Source organism: Salvelinus alpinus, chromosome 26, assembly GCF_045679555.1.
Source record: "Salvelinus alpinus chromosome 26, SLU_Salpinus.1, whole genome shotgun sequence".
In the NCBI taxonomy this organism is placed as follows: domain Eukaryota; kingdom Metazoa; phylum Chordata; class Actinopteri; order Salmoniformes; family Salmonidae; genus Salvelinus; species Salvelinus alpinus.
The window spans coordinates 17980426-17998622 of NC_092111.1; the positions used below are offsets into that span (position 1 = coordinate 17980426).

The 18197-nt window shown below is 44.9% G+C and overlaps 1 protein-coding gene across 3 annotated transcripts; it reads right to left on the reverse strand.

Annotated features, from left to right (window-relative positions):
* Positions 1–137: 137 nt before the first annotated feature.
* On the reverse strand, positions 138–18194 carry LOC139554875 (cleavage and polyadenylation specificity factor subunit 1). Of its 3 annotated transcripts, none has more exons than XM_071368101.1 (35): positions 18128–18194; positions 17345–17506; positions 17197–17224; positions 16788–16921; positions 16511–16591; positions 16291–16439; positions 15858–16004; positions 15509–15648; positions 15293–15403; positions 14228–14321; positions 13931–14018; positions 13317–13469; positions 12602–12653; positions 10775–10869; positions 10596–10670; positions 10307–10387; positions 8741–8974; positions 8387–8528; positions 8053–8231; positions 7130–7272; positions 6737–6929; positions 6237–6443; positions 6020–6109; positions 5726–5881; positions 4272–4632; positions 4063–4147; positions 3771–3912; positions 3399–3551; positions 2944–3120; positions 1664–1730; positions 1521–1568; positions 1169–1324; positions 826–955; positions 509–647; positions 138–370 (listed from the first exon to the last, which is right to left on the reverse strand). In XM_071368101.1, exons 2-35 carry the CDS (start codon positions 17486–17488, stop codon positions 323–325), a joined length of 4422 nt encoding a protein of 1473 aa, XP_071224202.1. In that variant the 5' UTR covers positions 17489–17506; positions 18128–18194; the 3' UTR covers positions 138–322. The 3 variants fall into 3 exon arrangements, with proteins under 3 accessions (XP_071224202.1, XP_071224200.1, XP_071224201.1); XM_071368099.1 differs by having other exon boundaries at positions 18032–18184; XM_071368100.1 differs by having other exon boundaries at positions 17954–18178.
* Positions 18195–18197: the final 3 nt, after the last annotated feature.

Below are 18197 nucleotides of genomic sequence, written 5' to 3' on the forward strand. Positions count from 1 at the left end.
GCTGAATAAATATGAAGGTAAGAGTTTAACTAAATAAAGTGCCCTACCTCCCCTTGGATTTCTTTGGCACTGATGTCCATGACAGATTTGTAAGTTACATGTGCAGATCTCAAATTATTGAGCCTAAAAGACCAAGATGGATATAACATTTTATAAAGACCCATACATTTCAGAATTTATCATATTTTGTTGAAAAAAATATTCTAAGAAACATGATTATACAGAAAATAGATACCAAAAAGCCTCCTTTTCATTTAATATAAAAAATGGGGGAAGACCCTGGGTCTCCCATGCTGAGGGGGCGTGGTCAAGGATGCTGCTCTCAGAAATGAGCAGTCACCCTGTCAACTTCAAGAAGATCATCCAAGACCTAAAATGGACAGAGGGATACATTATTCAAATATCTCAACTAATAGGTATTTGCTGCAAGTTGATTTGGATTAAGATGCATTGGCTTGCATAGCTAGTTTTGTCAGAGAACTAGGCCAAAGGGACTAATAATACTCACTATATCAGAGGTGGTGCCAATCTTCTTGGCCAACTCACTACGCTCCATGGTGCTGAGGTACAGGTACTTGTTGAGCAGCTCTCCATCCAGAATGTTTCGCACCGCGTTCTGGAGCTGCCGCCGGTCAGCATGCAACATCCTGGTGGAACGAGATCCAAAAACAGCATTAGTCTTTACCCAAAATGTCAAATTTCTAAAAAACCACTTAATGTTGCCTCAAAGCCTAAAAAGTATTTAAGTGTTGCCAACTTAAGATTTATGGGGAAAATACTGATAACCAACCAAATAAAGTTCAGTGACCTTGTGTGGCAAGTTACCTGAATGCCTTGGGGTTTAATCCTGCGTGGTGTGGCAGCATTGTGGTAAGAGCGTTTTGCAACATCAGCAATCTGCGGTAGGTCTTCTCCTGCATGGGCAGCAGCAGCCCGAGGCCTCCATCCAGAGTTGCTGGAGGGAGGGAAGAGGATTAGTTACTGCTGAAGCGCCTGGAAATCCTCTTTTTAGCTACTAACACCATGTTGATCCTTCTGAGAGCAACATACCAAGAGGAGAATTTGATCACATATACTGAAGGAAGATATCAGACAACTCTTTATTCACATGACCTACTCCTACCCCGTATCTGTCGATAGAAATTACAAAGTCAAAGTTGTGTCCTACCAAACCATGTGATGTGTTTGTTGTCCCAGGCCAGGGTCTTCTTGTTAGCTGTGTCCAGTGCCCCTCGACAGGGCATCCTCCAGAAGGCGTTGACATGAGCTCCCACGTTGAAGTCTGCCCTCCTCAGCAGACGCATGCCTCCGAAACTCTCCTTAGCTTCAGCAGGGCGCAAAGTAACACTTCAGTGATCATGACACGGTGGAACTGCAGTTTGTCATCACACATGACCTCGGTCTTTATTTGATATTCGGGTGTTTGTGGGATAAGCATTACAACATTTGTGGTTAACCTGAGTATTCGATATTCTCCATGCTTGTAGGAGAAGTATTACCATGTTTACGTTGTAACTCACCTTCAGGCAGATACATGTACACCGACAGATTCTGGTCTCGGTCTGACACTGAAACGTAGAGAAAACAGGTTTACTTTGAGAGGACTAGGCTCTAGCCTGGTAGAGCGTTCTCCTGATTAGCTACCAAAGTTAGATAACCTTACCCAGGAATCCCAGCTGGTTGTTATCCACCATAAACTCTACGCTGTAGACCTCCAGAGGCTTGGCGTCCTGGGGAACCAAACACCGAAACAAAACCATTAAGACAGGGCTCCCCAATTGCATTCAGACGCGGGCTGATCTTTCCTTGAGTCGAAGGTCGGTTGGCCAGAACATAAGTTGTACACTACAAATTGACCGCTAGAATCCCAAACAGATATAGTATGACAATAACACAATTTGAAACCTTGATTACATTGGAATACGATCACATATGCCTCTCCATTTACATGTGGGAATAGATTTCCCAAAATAAAACTGACCTCATTTCCTGGTGATTTTACAGTCTTATGTACAAGAACTACAATTATATACACACACTGAACAAAAATATAAAATGCAACATGTAAAAAGTGTTGGTCCCATTTTTCATGAGCTGAAATAAAAGATCCCAGAAATGTTCCATTCGCACAAAAAGCGTATTTCGCTCAAATTCTGTGCACAAATTACTTTACATCCCTGTTAGTGAGCATTTCTCCTTTTCCAAGATAATCCAGCCACCTGACAGGTGTGGCATAACAAGAAGCTGATTAAACAGCATGATCATTGTGCTGGGGGAAAAAAGGCCACTCTAAAATGTACAGTTGTGTCACACAACGCCGCAGATGTCTCAAATCTGTTGCCAGATAATTTTATGTTAATTTCTTTATCATAAACTGCCTCCAATGTCATTTTAAAGAATTTGGCAGTACATCCAACCGGTCTCACAACCGCAGACCACGTGTAACCACACCAGCTCAAGACCTCCACATCCGGCTTCTTCACCTGCGGGATCGTCTGAGGAAGGGGAGGTGCTGAGGAATATTTCGGTCTTCAATAAAGCCCTTTTTTGGGGGAAAACTAAATATTGATTGGGGAACCCTGCATTAAGAGAAGAGACTCAAACACTGGCATGAAGATCGAACATGAATGACCCTGATCATTTAAACATCCCCTCCGGCACAGCACTGCTCTCTAGAAGATAAACTAGAAGATAAACTCAACACAAGAACCCCTGGGATCCAACAGGGGAACACAGGAAAAAAACATAGTACTTCCTTTCCTTCATGAACAGAAACACTCATCTGGGATGTACAGTTAAATCCATAAACAACAAACTAACATGGAACAAAACCCCTCAGAGAATGACAAATCAGAAGAGACTAAATCACGTGTTACTTGAACACAGTACTTTGAAGTTGACGGTTTCCCTGTGTTACTACTAAAGTAATTCTTGCCGTCTTACCCTGCTAATTAGCGACAACGTCTTACTCTCAGGCTGGTATCTGAGCAGAGAGATGCTCTTCATGACGTCAGCTGCCAGGATAAAGTTCTTGATGCTAAACATCTGGTGGATGTAAAGCTGGGTGTCGATGAAGGCCATGCCTGTCAGGTCGTTGTCCTTCAGACTCCACAGAAAGATCTAGACAGAGAGAGGAATAGACAGACACGGTGAGCACAACCAGGACTTTGTCTCAGGGTTACAGGAGAGATGGTTGACATACTGTACTTGTGCTCCTTAAAAAGGGCTTTCTGAACAGTTCTTAAAATAATGGCTAATTCAATAATATATTCAACTGCAACATGTTGGCCACACAATGAAAACAATGTAAATCGGAACAGAATTATATTGAGAGGTGGGTGGGAAATGCATCTAGACTGAGACATCTGTAGTGGTATAATCAGAGGTGGGTCTGTCACCTTCTGTCCGATTGCAGAGACCAAGTATCCGCTGCAGTGACACAGAGCTGTGACTGGTCCCTTCTGCTCCTTCTCATACAGAACCTTGAATTTGTTCTTCGTCAGGGGCTGACCCGGTTCCGGGACCACCTCAATCACATCCAGGATCAGGATCTGGACACAACAGTAGAGAGAGAAATAAGTCCAGACTAAAATCAACATCATGATTTCAAATGGCATCGTCTACCTGTCGGTCCTGAGTTTCTTGACCACCTGACCCAACTAGGAAAAACTCTGGACCCCTGCTTTAGACTATAACTTAGAGCATAGAACTTGGGCCTAAAAAGGTATTCCTGGCTCTAGTCAGTAGTCACAGAAGTGTTGGTGACTCACCCGGCCCCTACAGGTGACCTCCTCCCCCTGCATGAGACAAGTCCCGGCAGCTATGTATCCCTTCAGCCCAGACACCGTCTCCTGACTCCTCAACGCCACAGTCTTCATACAAGTCACATGTTCCCACTCCTCCAGGTCAATCCTGACCAATATCACATAGGGAGGAAGGTCAGAACAGACACCCAACTACTGTGGCGTAGATGCTTAAATATAAACATGCATCAGATCTATAATGAATATGCCTCATGTTAGAGGCTATGCTCCAGATAGCTGCAGTAGCTACAGTTGTTACCGTGTGTTAGGGATGGCCTCCCAGCTGACAGGAGATATGAGCTGAATGGAGAAATTCTCCTGCTGAGGAGGAATGTAGCGTTCGTCTGAGGAGAACACAGCACCAAGGAATTTTAATGGTGGAAAAATGAATGAAGGAACAAAGAAATAAACCAATGAGAAAGTGAAACGCACGTCATGGAGACAGACTAATGCATATACTGGTCCCACCTCTGTCTATGGTCTCAAACTCCTTCTCCTCTCCGGTCATTCTGGGGATGCGAGTGCAGGGGTCCTTCACGCTGGTGCACACTGCATACACCTTGGACTCCACATGGTAGGACACATAGTGAACGGTGCACCTCAGAGGAATCTTCCTGACTGGCCAGGGGGCGTCATACGACAGGTACGTGGGTAGAACACTGATCCTCAGCTCGCCCTGCTTGTTGAAGTAGAGGAAACCTTTAGGGCAGTTGATGTTGTGGAAGGGGGAGAAGGACTCGATTGGTCCGTCAATCGTCATGGGGTGGAGCCTCATCGCCCCCCGTGACGTCACCAGCATCCAGTGAGGGGAGGGGCCACAGATGAACACCTGACGCACAAACCAGAAAACAACACATGAGAACACACAGAACTACAGTAGATATGAAGTCTGCGTGCACAGCAGTACCTCTCCAAGATTTATCTTGCAGGGAACCTGAGAATCCACAAGTGTACCCCTTGTTACCCATGATGTACAGTGCTTTCGGAAAGTATTCAGACCCCTTGACTTTTTTGTTGTTATGTTACAGCCTTATTCTAAAGTTGATTAAATAGTCCCCCCCCAATCAATCTACACAATACCCCATAATGAAAAAGCAAAAACAGGTTTAGACATTTTTGCAAAATTATAAAAAATAAGAAAATCAAATTTACATAAGTATTCAGACCCTCAGTACTTTGTTGAAGCACCTTTGGCAGAGATCACAGCCTACTTGCTCCGTTCATCTTTGCCACGATCCTGACTAGTCTCCCAGTCCATGCCGCTGAAAAACATCTGTAAAGTTCTCCAATCTCCACAGAGGAACTCTGGGAGCTCTGTCAGAGTGACCATCGGGTTCTTGTTCACCTCCCCGATATCTCAGTTTAGCTGGGCGGCCAGCTCTAGGAAGAGTCTTGGTGGTTCCAAACCACTGTGTTCTTGGGGACATTCAATGTTGCAGAATTTTTTTGGTACACTTCCTCAGATCTGTGCCTCGACACAATCCTGTCTTGGAGCACTACGGACAATTCCTTCAACCTCATGGATTGGGGTTTTTGCTCTGACATGCACTGTCAACCTTATATAGACAGGTGGGTGCCTTTCCAAATCATGTCCAACTGAATTTTCCACAGGTGAACTCCAATCAAGTTGTAGAAATGGAAACAGGATGCAGGGGAGCTCAATTTCGAATCTCATAGCAAGGGATCTGAATACTTACGTAAATAAGGTATCAGTTTTAAAAATGTTATACATTTGCAAACATTTCTAAAAACCTGTTTTCGCTTTGTTATTATTAGGTAGTGTGTGTAGATTTATGAGGAAAACATTTAATTCATTTCAGAATAAGGCTGTAACGCAACAAAAATGTGGGAAAAGGGAAGGGGTCTGAATACTTTCCAAATGCACTGTGTATATATAGTCGTGTAGGAAAATAACCTCTTACCCCAGAGTAGCCTGAGATATCCTCAAAGTATCTGAACCTGGCCACGCGACCTTTGACCACCGTTGGCCCCTCCTCGCTGAGACCAACCTGACCCTCCGCCTTCTTATCTTTCTTCACCTTCGACTTCTTCTCCCGGAAGTTGATGTTGTGGGGCATCTGAGACGAGACAGGAGAACAGTTAGAGGACATACATCAGTGTTGAATGGGAGTTTTAGGACTGGTTCCCCAGACACAGTTTAAGCCTAGTCCTAAAAGCTGTTGACTTGGCTTGTCCAATGGCCTTGCTCTTCTTACCTTCTTGAAGCGGACCTTCAGGTTGCTCTGATGCTGCTGCTGGTCATATGGGAACGCTTCATAGATCAGAAGCTCCTGTTCAACATGGACCTGGGAAAGAAACAGAACATACAGCCAGTTATATCTAAAGCAATTTCAAAAATTTGAATCAATGAAGTACTACTGCTACACATTCTGCTGTCGTCATTCCACTTTAATACCTGTACTGAAAACTCACCAGCAGGTAGGGTCTGCAGTGGTTGTTGCCGAGCGACACCAGGGCCACCTCTTTGACCAATGGGATCTCTCCTTGTCGTGTCACTTCCTCCTTTTTCCCCTCACCCTGGGCTGCTGATTGGCCGGCGGAGCTGTCAACCAACACTCTCTGGCCAACAGGGAAGTTCTTGACCAGGAACACCAGTCTCCAGTCAGGTAGCTGGTAGATCTAGAGAACAGGAGGAAGATGTTTTACTATAGCTCTACTGTATAAATAAAGTTCACCTGTCGGTTGTGGTGTCACTCATTACTATGGCCACTGAGTTCCTGTGAATTTATGAGCATAAAACTAAAGTTCCCAGGTTTATATCCAACCTCTAAACAGCACCATAGTATAAATGTTGGCATTTAAACAGTTAACATCTTAACAAATGTGTAAATTATGTAAACTAAATGATATACAATGTGTATTGATACAGCTATTGTTAATATGATGATGATAAACTAGACATTGATCCTGACCTCCATGACGCCGTTCTCGCGGACCATCATGCACCAGTGTGTAGGTTCAGCTCGTCCCAACCTCCCCTCGGAGCCCCCACCCAGGGCCCCAGAGGAGAGGCGGTAGCCGGGGTGGGACTCGTCTTTGGTGGGGGTGATGCCTGCTGGGTTACAGTCTCCATACAACATCTCCTCCTCATCATCCACTGTGTTACTAAAGAGGAGACATGGGAGAGAGGTTTACTGCTAAACTCTGAGGTGAGACAGGGCCTTCACTGACTACGAGACGCCCCCCCCCCCCAAATAAAAAAAAGTGTCCATGGGGAAAGTTGGTATTGCTCTCATTCTTCAGTTTAAAACAATATACTTTATTCAAAAATATCCTACCCGAGGTCCTATATGATTGCCTCTTACCTGAGGTCCTGTAGAATGGTCTCGGTCTCTGATTGGCTCTTGAACATGCTGTCTTGATCCTCAGTGTGACAGGTCTGCTTGTTCTCTGTGGTGAACATCCCGCTGACGTCACGGAACGCACACAGCGTGATCACACGGGGTTGCTGTAGGGGAGAGAGAGTCACCGGTCTGACAATCCTATTTTTTCACTCATTCATCCATCGGTTGTGTTGTAATACTGCCTGGCTTACTTGTGCAGTGCAGGATATGACCGTGACTCAAAGCAGCTATCTGTGGTTTCTGCAGGGCCAGGCTGTAGTGTAATGTGTTAGGTAGTGTCGTATCAGTGACTCACAGCAGCTATCTGTGGTTTCTGCCGGGCCAGGCTGTAGTGTAATGTGTTAGGTAGTGTCGTATCAGTGACTCACAGCAGCTATCTGTGGTTTCTGCAGGGCCAGGCTGTAGTGTAATGTGTTAGGTAGTGTCGTATCAGTGACTCACAGCAGCTATCTGTGGTTTCTGCAGGGCCAGGCTGTAGTGTAATGTGTTAGGTAGTGTCGTATCAGTGACTCACAGCAGCTATCTGTGGTTTCTGCCGGGCCAGGCTGTAGTGTAATGTGTTAGGTAGTGTCATATCAGTGACTCACAGCAGCTATCTGTGGTTTCTGCAGGGCCAGGCTGTAGTGTAATGTGTTGTGTTATGTAGTGTCGTATCAGTGACTCACAGCAGCTATCTGTGGTTTCTGCAGGGCCAGGCTGTAGTGTAATGTGTTAGGTAGTGTCATATCAGTGACTCACAGCAGCTATCTGTGGTTTCTGCCGGGCCAGGCTGTAGTGTAATGTGTTAGGTAGTGTCATATCAGTGACTCACAGCAGCTATCTGTGGTTTCTGCAGGGCCAGGCTGTAGTGTAATGTGTTAGGTAGTGTCATATCAGTGACTCACAGCAGCTATCTGTGGTTTCTGCAGGGCCAGGCGGTGGGTCTTGCCCATGTAGGAGTCGGTCTTCAGGACAAACATGGTGACCACTCCGTCTGCCGTCATGATGACCACATAGGGGTCCGCTACAGAGCACTGCACTATGGGAGAACCCAGGTCCACCGGGATGAAGTGCAGCTGGGTCACTGGAAGGAACATCAAATCAAAAGAAATTCCAAAGCCCCTTTAGTTGTCACAAAGTGCTTGACAGTCAGTGAAAGAGAGGATGAGTGACGGGTAGGGACACAGAGGATCATGGATTATTTTCTTCTTTGATTGAAAGACGGACAGATCTCTCTACCTCCTTCCAGTAGCCGTATGCCCATGGGGGAGACCTGGATGATGTATTTGTTGTCTCCGATGTTCCCAGCGAACACAGTGGGCCCCTGGGTGGCGAAACCACTGGTGTCCAGCTCCATGATCTCCTGGCCCGTCTGCAGGATCTAGAGGACCACACAGGAGGGGTTCCAGTTACTTTCAATAGACCTCAATCATTACCCTTAACTCAATCAATATTACAGACTCAATCTAAACGTGCTGGAGCACTGTAGGAGAGGAAAAAGCTCCCTTTCAGACTGCTGTGTAGAGCGGAGTGTGTCTCGGGGTGCAGTGTGTACTGTACTGTGTAGAGATGTGGTGGGAGGTGTGGGTGTACCATGGTGGAGTCCTCTCTGCTGAGAATCAGGAAGCCATGTTTTTTCTTATCGTCCTCCACTGGCGCAGGCTCCGCCTTCTCCTCTTCTTCCTCAGGGGTCTCACCTTCTCCCTCAGCTGCAGGGGGCTTGTCTTTCTCTTTGACTTTCTCCTTGACCTCATTGGAGATGACAGTCCACATGTCATGGCAACCTGGCAGCTCAAAGGTGGTGACCACCTGGGGTCGGATGCTTCTCTGGGAGGGGCCAGGACACAAACGATCATCAATGATCAATAACAGAACAATGACCCCTAGGAGTAAGTGACCACCTGGGGACTGATGGTCCTCTGGGAGGGCAAGGGGCCACACAAAACAGTCATCAATAACCACAGAACTATCGCCAGAGGGAATAACTGAATCATCCACTCTCAAAGCTGACACTGAAAATATAAGCTCTTCACATAGTTTTTTTTTTATCAGTGCAGTAATTTATAAGTCTTCGCAATGTTCTTTCCATGAATGCATGTATAAGTGTGTCTGGGTGGTTTATAAGCTGCTCCATTGACCTCTGAGGCAGCAGCCCTGGTAAACCCAGAGTGGTTCTTCTCTGTAGCACCGTCACTGAACCTGAGGTAGACAGGCCTCGCCACCACAGGTCTTAGAACAGTGCATCCACAAGCATGCACTTGCACAGAAATACAAAAGACAGGCTGAGTAGAGCATTAACCAGGCTGAGTAGAGCATTAACCAGGCTGAGTAGAGCATTAACCAGGCTGAGTAGAGCATTAACCAGGCTGAGTAGAGCATTATCCAGGCTGAGTAGAGCATTTACCAGGCTGAGTAGAGCATTTACCAGGCTGAGTAAAGTATTTACCAGGCTGAGTAGAGCATTTACCAGGCGGAGTAGAGTATTTACCAGGCGGAGTAGAGTATTTACCAGGCGGAGTAGAGTATTTACCAGGCTGAGTAGAGCATTTACCAGGCTGAGTAGAGCATTTACCAGGCTGAGTAGAATATTTACCAGGCTGAGTAAGCATTTACCAGGCGGAGTAGAGTATTTACCAGGCGGAGTAGAGTATTTACCAGGCTGAGTAGAGTATTTACCAGGCTGAGTAGAGCATTTACCAGGCTGAGTAGAGCATTTACCAGGCTGAGTAGAATATTTACCAGGCTGAGTAGAGTATTTACCAGGCTGAGTAGAGCATTTACCAGGCTGAGTAGAGCATTTACCAGGCTGAGTAGAGTATTTACCAGGCTGAGTAGAGTATTTACCAGGCTGAGTAGAGTATTTACCAGGCTGAGTAGAGTATTTACCAGGCTGAGTAGAGCATTTACCAGGCGGAGTAGAATATTAACCAGGCTGAGTAGAGTATTTACCAGGCTGAGTAGAGTATTTACCAGGCTGAGTAGAGCATTTACCAGGCTGAGTAGAATATTAACCAGGCTGAGTAGAGTATTTACCAGGCTGAGTAGAGTATTTACCAGGCTGAGTAGAGTATTTACCAGGCTGAGTAGAGTATTTACCAGGCTGAGTAGAGTATTTACCAGGCTGAGTAGAGCATTTACCAGGCTGAGTAGCGCATTTACCTGAAGCACAGACAGACCTCCGTTCTTCCCAAAGCCAGAACACACCACTATCTCCAAGTCAGGTTCTGGGTTGGTCTGGAACTGTGAACACAGAAATACCAGACACGGTGCTTAATGTGTTTTACTGTTTGCATAGCAAAAGCTTGAGAAAATACCTTGGTAGTGGTATTAGATATTGATCAGCGCTTTCACAAATAGAACACAGCCATGATGGACCGGAAAGACTCATATAGGTTAGAAACCTCTTTTGCGAGGGTGAGCTGGAATGAAAGTTAAAGTGTTTAAGTACCTCTTCAGAGAGGAAGGCTGGCTCCCCCATGGACGCACCAGCACAAGGTCCGATGTTCAGTATGCTGTCACACACCTGGAGGCAAACAAAACCATATTGTAAAGACTGCAATAACCAAGACTGGAGTAATATGAATAATGAACTGATGAAGCTTCAACTGGGGTAACAAGGGGTCCTACCTCAAAGGAGTAGGTGGCCAACTGTGTGCCAGATGCCGCCTCGCTCCCGTACACCTCAATTTCATCCACCTCATCAGGCAGTTGGTTCTTACCAGCTGGATACGGGACATGGGAGGAAACTCGGTCATAAATATAAGAACATTATTATAGATGACCTTATTACCTTAGTTAGTTGCATACATACGGTGCCATCGGAAAGTATTCAGAGCCCTTGACTTTTCCCACATTTTATTAAGTTATAGCCTTATTTTAAAATGTATTAAATAAAAATAATCTTCAGTCTACACACAATAGCCCAAAATGACAAAGCGAAAACAGGTTAGAGATTTTAGCAAATGTATTAAAACAAAAAAAACAGAAATACCTTATTTACATAAGTATTCAGACCTTTTGCTATGAGACTCGAAATTGATCTCAGTTACATCCCGTTTCCATTGATCATCCTTGAGATGTTTCTACAACTTGGAGTCCACCTGTGGTAAATTCAATTGATTGGACATGATTTGGAAAGGCACATACCTGTCTAGATAAGGTTCCACAGTTGACAGTGCATGTCAGAGCCAAAACCAAGCCATGAGGTTGAAGGAATCGTCCGTAGAGCTCTGAGACAGGATTGTGTCTAGGCACAGATCTGGGGAAGGGTACCAAAAAATGTAGGCAGCATTGAATGTCCCCAAAAATACATTGGCCTCCATCACTCTTCAATGGAAGAAGTTTGCAACCACCAAGACTCTTCCTAGAGCTGGCCCCCCGGCCAAACTGAGTAATCGGGGGAGAAGGGGCTTGGTCAGGGAGGTGACCAAGAACCCAATGGTCGCTCTAGAGTTCCTCTGTGGCAATGGGAGAACCTTACAGAAGGACAACCATCTCTGCAGCACTCCACCAATCAGGCATTTATGGTAGAGAGGCCAGATGGAAGCCACTCCTCAATAAAAGACACATGACAGCCAGCTTGGAGTTTGCCAAAAGGCACCTAAAGACTCTCAGACCATGAGAAACAAGATTCTCTGGTCTGATGAAACCAATATTGAATTCTTTGGCCTGAATGCCAAGCGTCACGTCTGGAGGAAACCTGGCACCATCCCTACGGTGAAGCATGGTAGTGGCAGCATCATGCTGTGGGGATGTTTTTCAGTGGCAGGGACTGGGAGACTAGTCAGGATCGAGGCAAAGATGAACGGACCAAAGTACAGAGAGATCCTTGATGAAAACCTGCTCCAGAGCGCTCAGGACCTCAGACTGGGGTGAAAGTTCACCTTCCAACAGGACAACGACCCTAAGCACACAGCCAAGACAACACAGGAATGGCTTCGAGACAAGTCTTTGAATGTCCATTAGTGGCCCAGCCAGAGCCTGGACTTAAACCCGATCAAACATCTCTGTAGAGACATGAAAATAGCTGTGCAGCGACGCTCCCCATCTAACCTGACAGTGGTTGAGAGGATCTGCAGAGAAGAATGGGAGAAACTTCCCAAATACAGTGTGTCAAGCTTGTTGCATCATACACAAATAGACTCGAGGCTGTTATCACTGCTTCAACAAAGTAAAGAGTCTGAATACTTATTTAAATGTGATACTTCAGTTATTTATTTTTAATAAATTAGCAAAAATGTCTAAAAACCTGTTTTTGCTTTGTCATTATGGGGCATTGTGTGTAGATTGATGAGGGATTTTTTATTTTTTTTTAATCAATTTTAGAATAAGTCTAACCTAACAAAATGTGGAAAAAGTCAAGGGGTGTGAATACTTTCTGAAGGCACTGTATGTAAAGAAGGGTAATATGCAAGACACAACAAAGACATTGTAATACACCAACTGTCCAAATACCTGTCAACTTGGTAGAGGAATCACCCCTCTTCTTTTTACTAGGAGGTTCCTCCTGGAATTATCATCAAGGTCATTATGCAATTTATATCAGAATACACACATGGGAATGTGTATCAGCAATTCATTTAGCATTTCTATTTACAAAATGGACAACGGGCAGCAGGTAGCCTGGCAGTAAGGGCGTTGGGCCAGCAACAGAAAAGACGCAAGTTCGAATACACGAGCCGACAAGGTGAAGAACCTGTCGATGTGCTCTTGAGCAAGGCACTTAACCCTAATTTGCTCCAGGGGCGCTTTACTACTATGGTTGACCCTGTAAAACACCACATTTCACTGCACCTATCTGCTGTATGTGACAATAAATAAAACAATTCAGGGGTGAACTATAACATGCGACATCATCACATATCATGTGTCATATTTCCACATCTGCTAGTCAAACAACAGTCACAACACCAGTTGTAGTGCTGAAAATGTCTTTATAGGTTGAACACGAGCACAGAAGCTATTCAAGGACAACGACTGCTACTTGTTTTTGAAACCACAAAGTGAATCCTCTTTTGGCGACATCAACATCCATTTACAACTGGCTACATTTTCAAACTCAATCTGATCAATTACGCCTCAACTAATCCAGAATCACACACAGCAATATGCCACAAGGACCAGACAGAGGAGAATATCTACATATGAACTCAAATCCAAACCAACTCACCTGCTTCTCCTCATCGGTATCCTCTTCCTTCTCTTTGTCCTCCTCCACTGGTGGTTTCTCTGGATTCTCCTGGTACTTCTCTGTGTATTTCAGCAAGAGGCTGTTTCCCAGCCGGGACCCCAGGAACAGATACCCAGGCTCCATGGTCATCATCTGGGGGGGACGAGGGACAGGGGTGAAGGGGAGGAGAACCTCTATGCTTCCACAGCTCCATGACCAGTTCTCTCTTGGCCAACGGCTGGCAGCAGACTGTGAATATCACTGCACTGCTCTCTTCAACACTAAGTGGATGTGTGTGTACACCAGCCCTTCTTTGCCAAAAACTCTCTAATGCACTCTCTTCCCCCTCGCTTCCCTTTTTCTCTCCCCTCCCTCTGTACATGAGTTTGCGCATAATGCAGTAAATTGTCAAGTAAGGGCTGCTGTCAGCACATATTATCTCTGTGTGTGTGTGTGTGTGTGTGTGTGTGTGTGTGTGTGTGTGTGTGTGTGTGTGTGTGTGTGTGTGTGTGTGCAATGCGTCTGGAACGGCATCTGTCCATAAGACTTACACCGGTCCTCATAGTAAACTCACGGTGCCACACACACACACACACACACTGTACGCTACTTACACAGGTGGTGAGGACGCTGGCAGCAGCCTTGTCCATGTGGAAGGCCCGGACACTCCTCATGCCATCAGTGATCAGGGTCAACACATAGCTGAGGAGAGGGGACATGCACACAGTCAAAGCATGACTCTTACAAGGTCATGACAGGATACAATGCCGTTCCAGCTGTAGTTATTTCTACTACGCCACACCAGTTGGAGGGCACAAAACATCGCTTTAACAAGGTCTAATAAAGCATTTACGGCAAATAAATACACACAGCTAATAAATCCCAACACAACTGTTCTGTGCTCTACTCACATCTCTCCTCCTTTCAGAGAGATGACCATCTTGTCAGAGCCAATAAAGGAGGACTGGGAACAATCTAGAGTGATTTTCACCTCCTCCTGTATACCTGAAACACCAACACACAGCCTTATTAGAAGACATAAAGGCTCATACATCATTCCAACACGTTATGAAGCGTTATACCTGCAGTTATATTGCAGCTTAAGTACGACTCCAACACCATCATTAGGTTTGCTGACGACACAACCTTGGTAGGCCTTATCACCGTCAACGATTAGACAGCCTATAGGGAGGTCTGAGACCTGGCAGAGAAAGGAGGGCCGAACACGCCCCCATTCACATCGACGGGGCTGTAGTGGAGCGGGTAGAGAGCTTCAACTTCCTTGGTGTTCACATCACCAACAATCTATCATGGTCTATTCAACGCTTATTCCCCCTCAGGAGACTGAAAAGATTTGGCATGGTCCCTCAGGTCCTCAAAAAGTTCTCCAGCTGCACCTTCGAGAGCATCCTGACCGGTTATATCACCGCCTGGTATGGCAACTACTCCAAAAGACTCCTTAACAGCTTCTACCCCCCAAGCCATAAGACTGCTGAACAATGAATCAAATGGCAACCTGGACTATTTGTATTGACCCCCTATTAGCATTATTATTATTTTTTTACACTGCTGCTACTCGCTGTTCATTATCTATGCATAGCCACTTTACCCCTACTTACATGTACATATTACCTCAAACAACCTGTACCTCCGCACATTGACTCAGTACCGGTATCCCCTGTATATAGCCTCGTTATTGTTATTTTGTATTACTTTTTTTTTTATTACTTTAGTTTATTCAGTAAATATTTTCTTAACTCTTATTTTCTTAAAACTGCATTGTTAGTTAAGGGCTTGTAAGTAAGCATTTCACGGTAAGCATTTCACCTGTTGTATTCGGCGCATGTGACAAATGAAATTTGATTTGACCAAATGACTTTCCTTGGCATGGTATACATTTCTTAGAAATATTAACTAGGCTGCTTTGCTTTCTATAAGGAGTGAGCTTGAGAACAATGTCCTCAGTCAGTACTTACGCAGGGGGAAGGCGGTGGTCCCTGTGGTCTGTGTGTTGAGTGACACGCCATATGGAGGAACACTCTGGTTGAGGTATAACAGGGAGTTGACAGCAAACACCACCACACCACCTAGAAACACAACAGGAATACATTCATATGATCTCAAAACTGATCATACAAGTCTCCATATATAACGCTGAACATACAGTATGAACCCAGTGAGTGAGAGATTACCGATGGGCTTGGGAACAGCCATGACCTGTGTGCAGTCAAAGGGCAGGTTGCCGAGGGACCAGATGACAGGATGAACCTTCTGCATGATGTTGAGAGAGATGGCTACGATACTGCATGTGTCCTGTCTCACTGCTACACGCCTGGAGGAGGGGGACATGGTCAGACTGGAGTTAGACACCACAATATTACCAGTCATAAACAGGTCTGAAAAAGACATAGCTAAGTTCCAACAAGGGGGGATAAGTTCCTAGCCTTCTTCATGTTAACTCGTCAGCAGACTTTTGTTTCGGGGGGAGGACTCCTTAGACAGACGGAACAGAGAGGACAGGTGCTGTTGTGGTGTACTGACCCAGGCCACGTCTGGTTGGGCTCATACAGGATGAGCAATGTGGGCTCATAATAACCGTGGAGGAACTTCATATCTACGATGTTCAGAAGCTTCTCATCCAACTCACGGACATCTATGATGTAGCTGGGAAGAAAGCTCGACTTGGGCCTGCATGTGTGGTAAAAGAAAAACACGAGGCAAGATGGCTGATGATAAATCCTCAAATCCAAAACCCATCAAAAAACGTATTACAACTCAAGTATTTAGTTTATTTGATAATAAACGTGATTTTATTTGATAATAACCTTTGTGCATTGCTATATGTATCCTAAATATCACTACAAGATGCTATGGATTGTAGGACTCCCTGGGGGAAAAAAACTGTGGCAAATGTTACTGAAGGGACTATCCTAGCTAAATAAATCAAACGATGAAATTCAGTATGCCTGCATACCCTTCCACTACTCCCTCCTGTTCGTCAGTAAGTGTGTCCTTTCTGAATGGCAGCACCACCAGCTGAGTTCCATACACCAGCATCACAGCACAGCGGTTCTCTGGGTCCACACGGACCATGGGGATGTGCAGGTTCTGGACAAACCCATCCTAGAGATAGAACAATTATGGATTAAGACACAACTTTGGATGTTTTTCGAGCACAGTTCATTTCCTCTTACCCTCAGCTCTGGCTCCTCAAAGAAGTGAAGCGAGAGAGTCTTCAGATCATGTGTTCCTGGATCATACTCCACCACTGACAGCTGGAGTAAACACAACCAGGACATTGTAAAAAGCAGCCAGAGACATTTTATAGGGTAGACTGCTTGCACCTACTACATATAGCTACTGACACATGATCAACTGATTTTGAAAGAATAAAGTAGGCCAAAGTAACCTGGAATATGAAAGCTGTGAGTTTAGGATTAGTAAAACAATCAATTAAGACATCTCAGGTACCTTAGCATCTTTGAAACTAAGCAGGAGAGCGTCTCTGTTGGCTCCTACTAGCTGAACAGAGGCCATAGACATGACGTTACCGAACAAGGAGAAACAAGCCACCTGCTCCAACTTCTCCTTACGACTCTTGACATCTGCAGAGGACAAGGAAGAGATCAAGGAAGTGTCAAAGAAGAAATCAGGTGTCCGAGATGGTCTGAAATGTTGACACGTGCATGTCTAAGGAAGGCTGACAACATAATAATAGCATACAGTCAGTGGTGCACTAGTCTGTCTAAACAGACAGGTTGCATCCCACAGTGTTACAGCATAGTGGAACTGTTGCCCAGCCCCTAGGTCTCAGATTTCCACCAGACTAGCTCTTCTCTCATCAGAATGTTGCTAGAGTGCAAGGCAGTTTTGGACATACCTGGTGATTTGTCTGTCTTTGAGGCATTCTGAAATATGAAGAGAAAGATGTGAACATAAAATATGCTCACGACAGGGAGTTACAATCTTTGTCATAGTACTTTTTTAATCAGTGGTCGAGAAATGAACATAGCTAAAAGTTCCTTGACCTCCACATCGTGAATGATCCTGTAGACGTAAAGCTGAGATGTTCCAGCGACGACCAGGTTTTTCTCCACGTTGGAGATGAAGTTACAGTAGACAGAGAACTCGATGGCGGTGGGGGAGTGGGCTTGGCGGTATACGGCATACATCCTGCAAGCCCTCAGCACCTTAACGTCACAGCAGAGATCAGTTATTGGCCTATGTTCGATTTTTATCTGGATAAGCATTTATTAGAAGACACGTCTATGGATATTGCACCAGTAACGTTACTACTTAGCATGCTAGAATAAATAGCTACGTTGTAACGTTACACTGTGGATCAACATATTGGTGTCAGGCTTGAATACAATCCAGGCAGGGATGATTGTTAGCAAGCTGGTAACACAGTGGTTTACAGGTCAATGAAGATGATTTTAGCTGGATCTACTTGCTTCGCCCCGCAACGAGCCAAACAATGTAACGTTATCGTTTCAGGAACGAAGCACGTCTTCTACTTGCTATTACTTTATTTGGGAGAATACTAGCTACAGTATCTTTTCAATGAGTTAGGCATCTAGATATGTAGCTAAATAGTTTTTAGTTAGCTAGCTAATTAGCATAGCAGTTTGTCTTACTTGCTAATTAATGCTCCACTCGCGTCTGTTAGCTAGCTTAGCTTCAAGGTGTTCCAGTATTTTATCACATAAACCTACCTATCATGAATAAGCTACGATAGTTTCCAGTTAGAGTCTTGCCTTTCACTTTTATTACAGCATAATTCATACGCTCCAATTGCAAAAAATAATTACTGGCTTTAGTTATTTTCATTCAATCATTTCGCAGACATCCATTCGACCAACGTGAGCAGCTAAACTGAAT

Bases quoted from the DNA above. Each gene is read 5' to 3' on its own strand.
- LOC139554875 (XM_071368101.1), bottom strand. From the start codon at position 17,488: ATGTATGCCGTATACCGCCAAGCCCACTCCCCCACCGCCATCGAGTTC. The intron at 4,148-4,271 runs GTGGGACCAGTA...TGTTCTCCTCAG, and splicing joins GTTTGAGACCATAGACAGAG to ACGAACGCTACATTCCTCCT. The intron at 956-1,168 runs GTAGGACACAAC...CCCTCCCTCCAG, and splicing joins CAAACACATCACATGGTTTG to CAACTCTGGATGGAGGCCTC.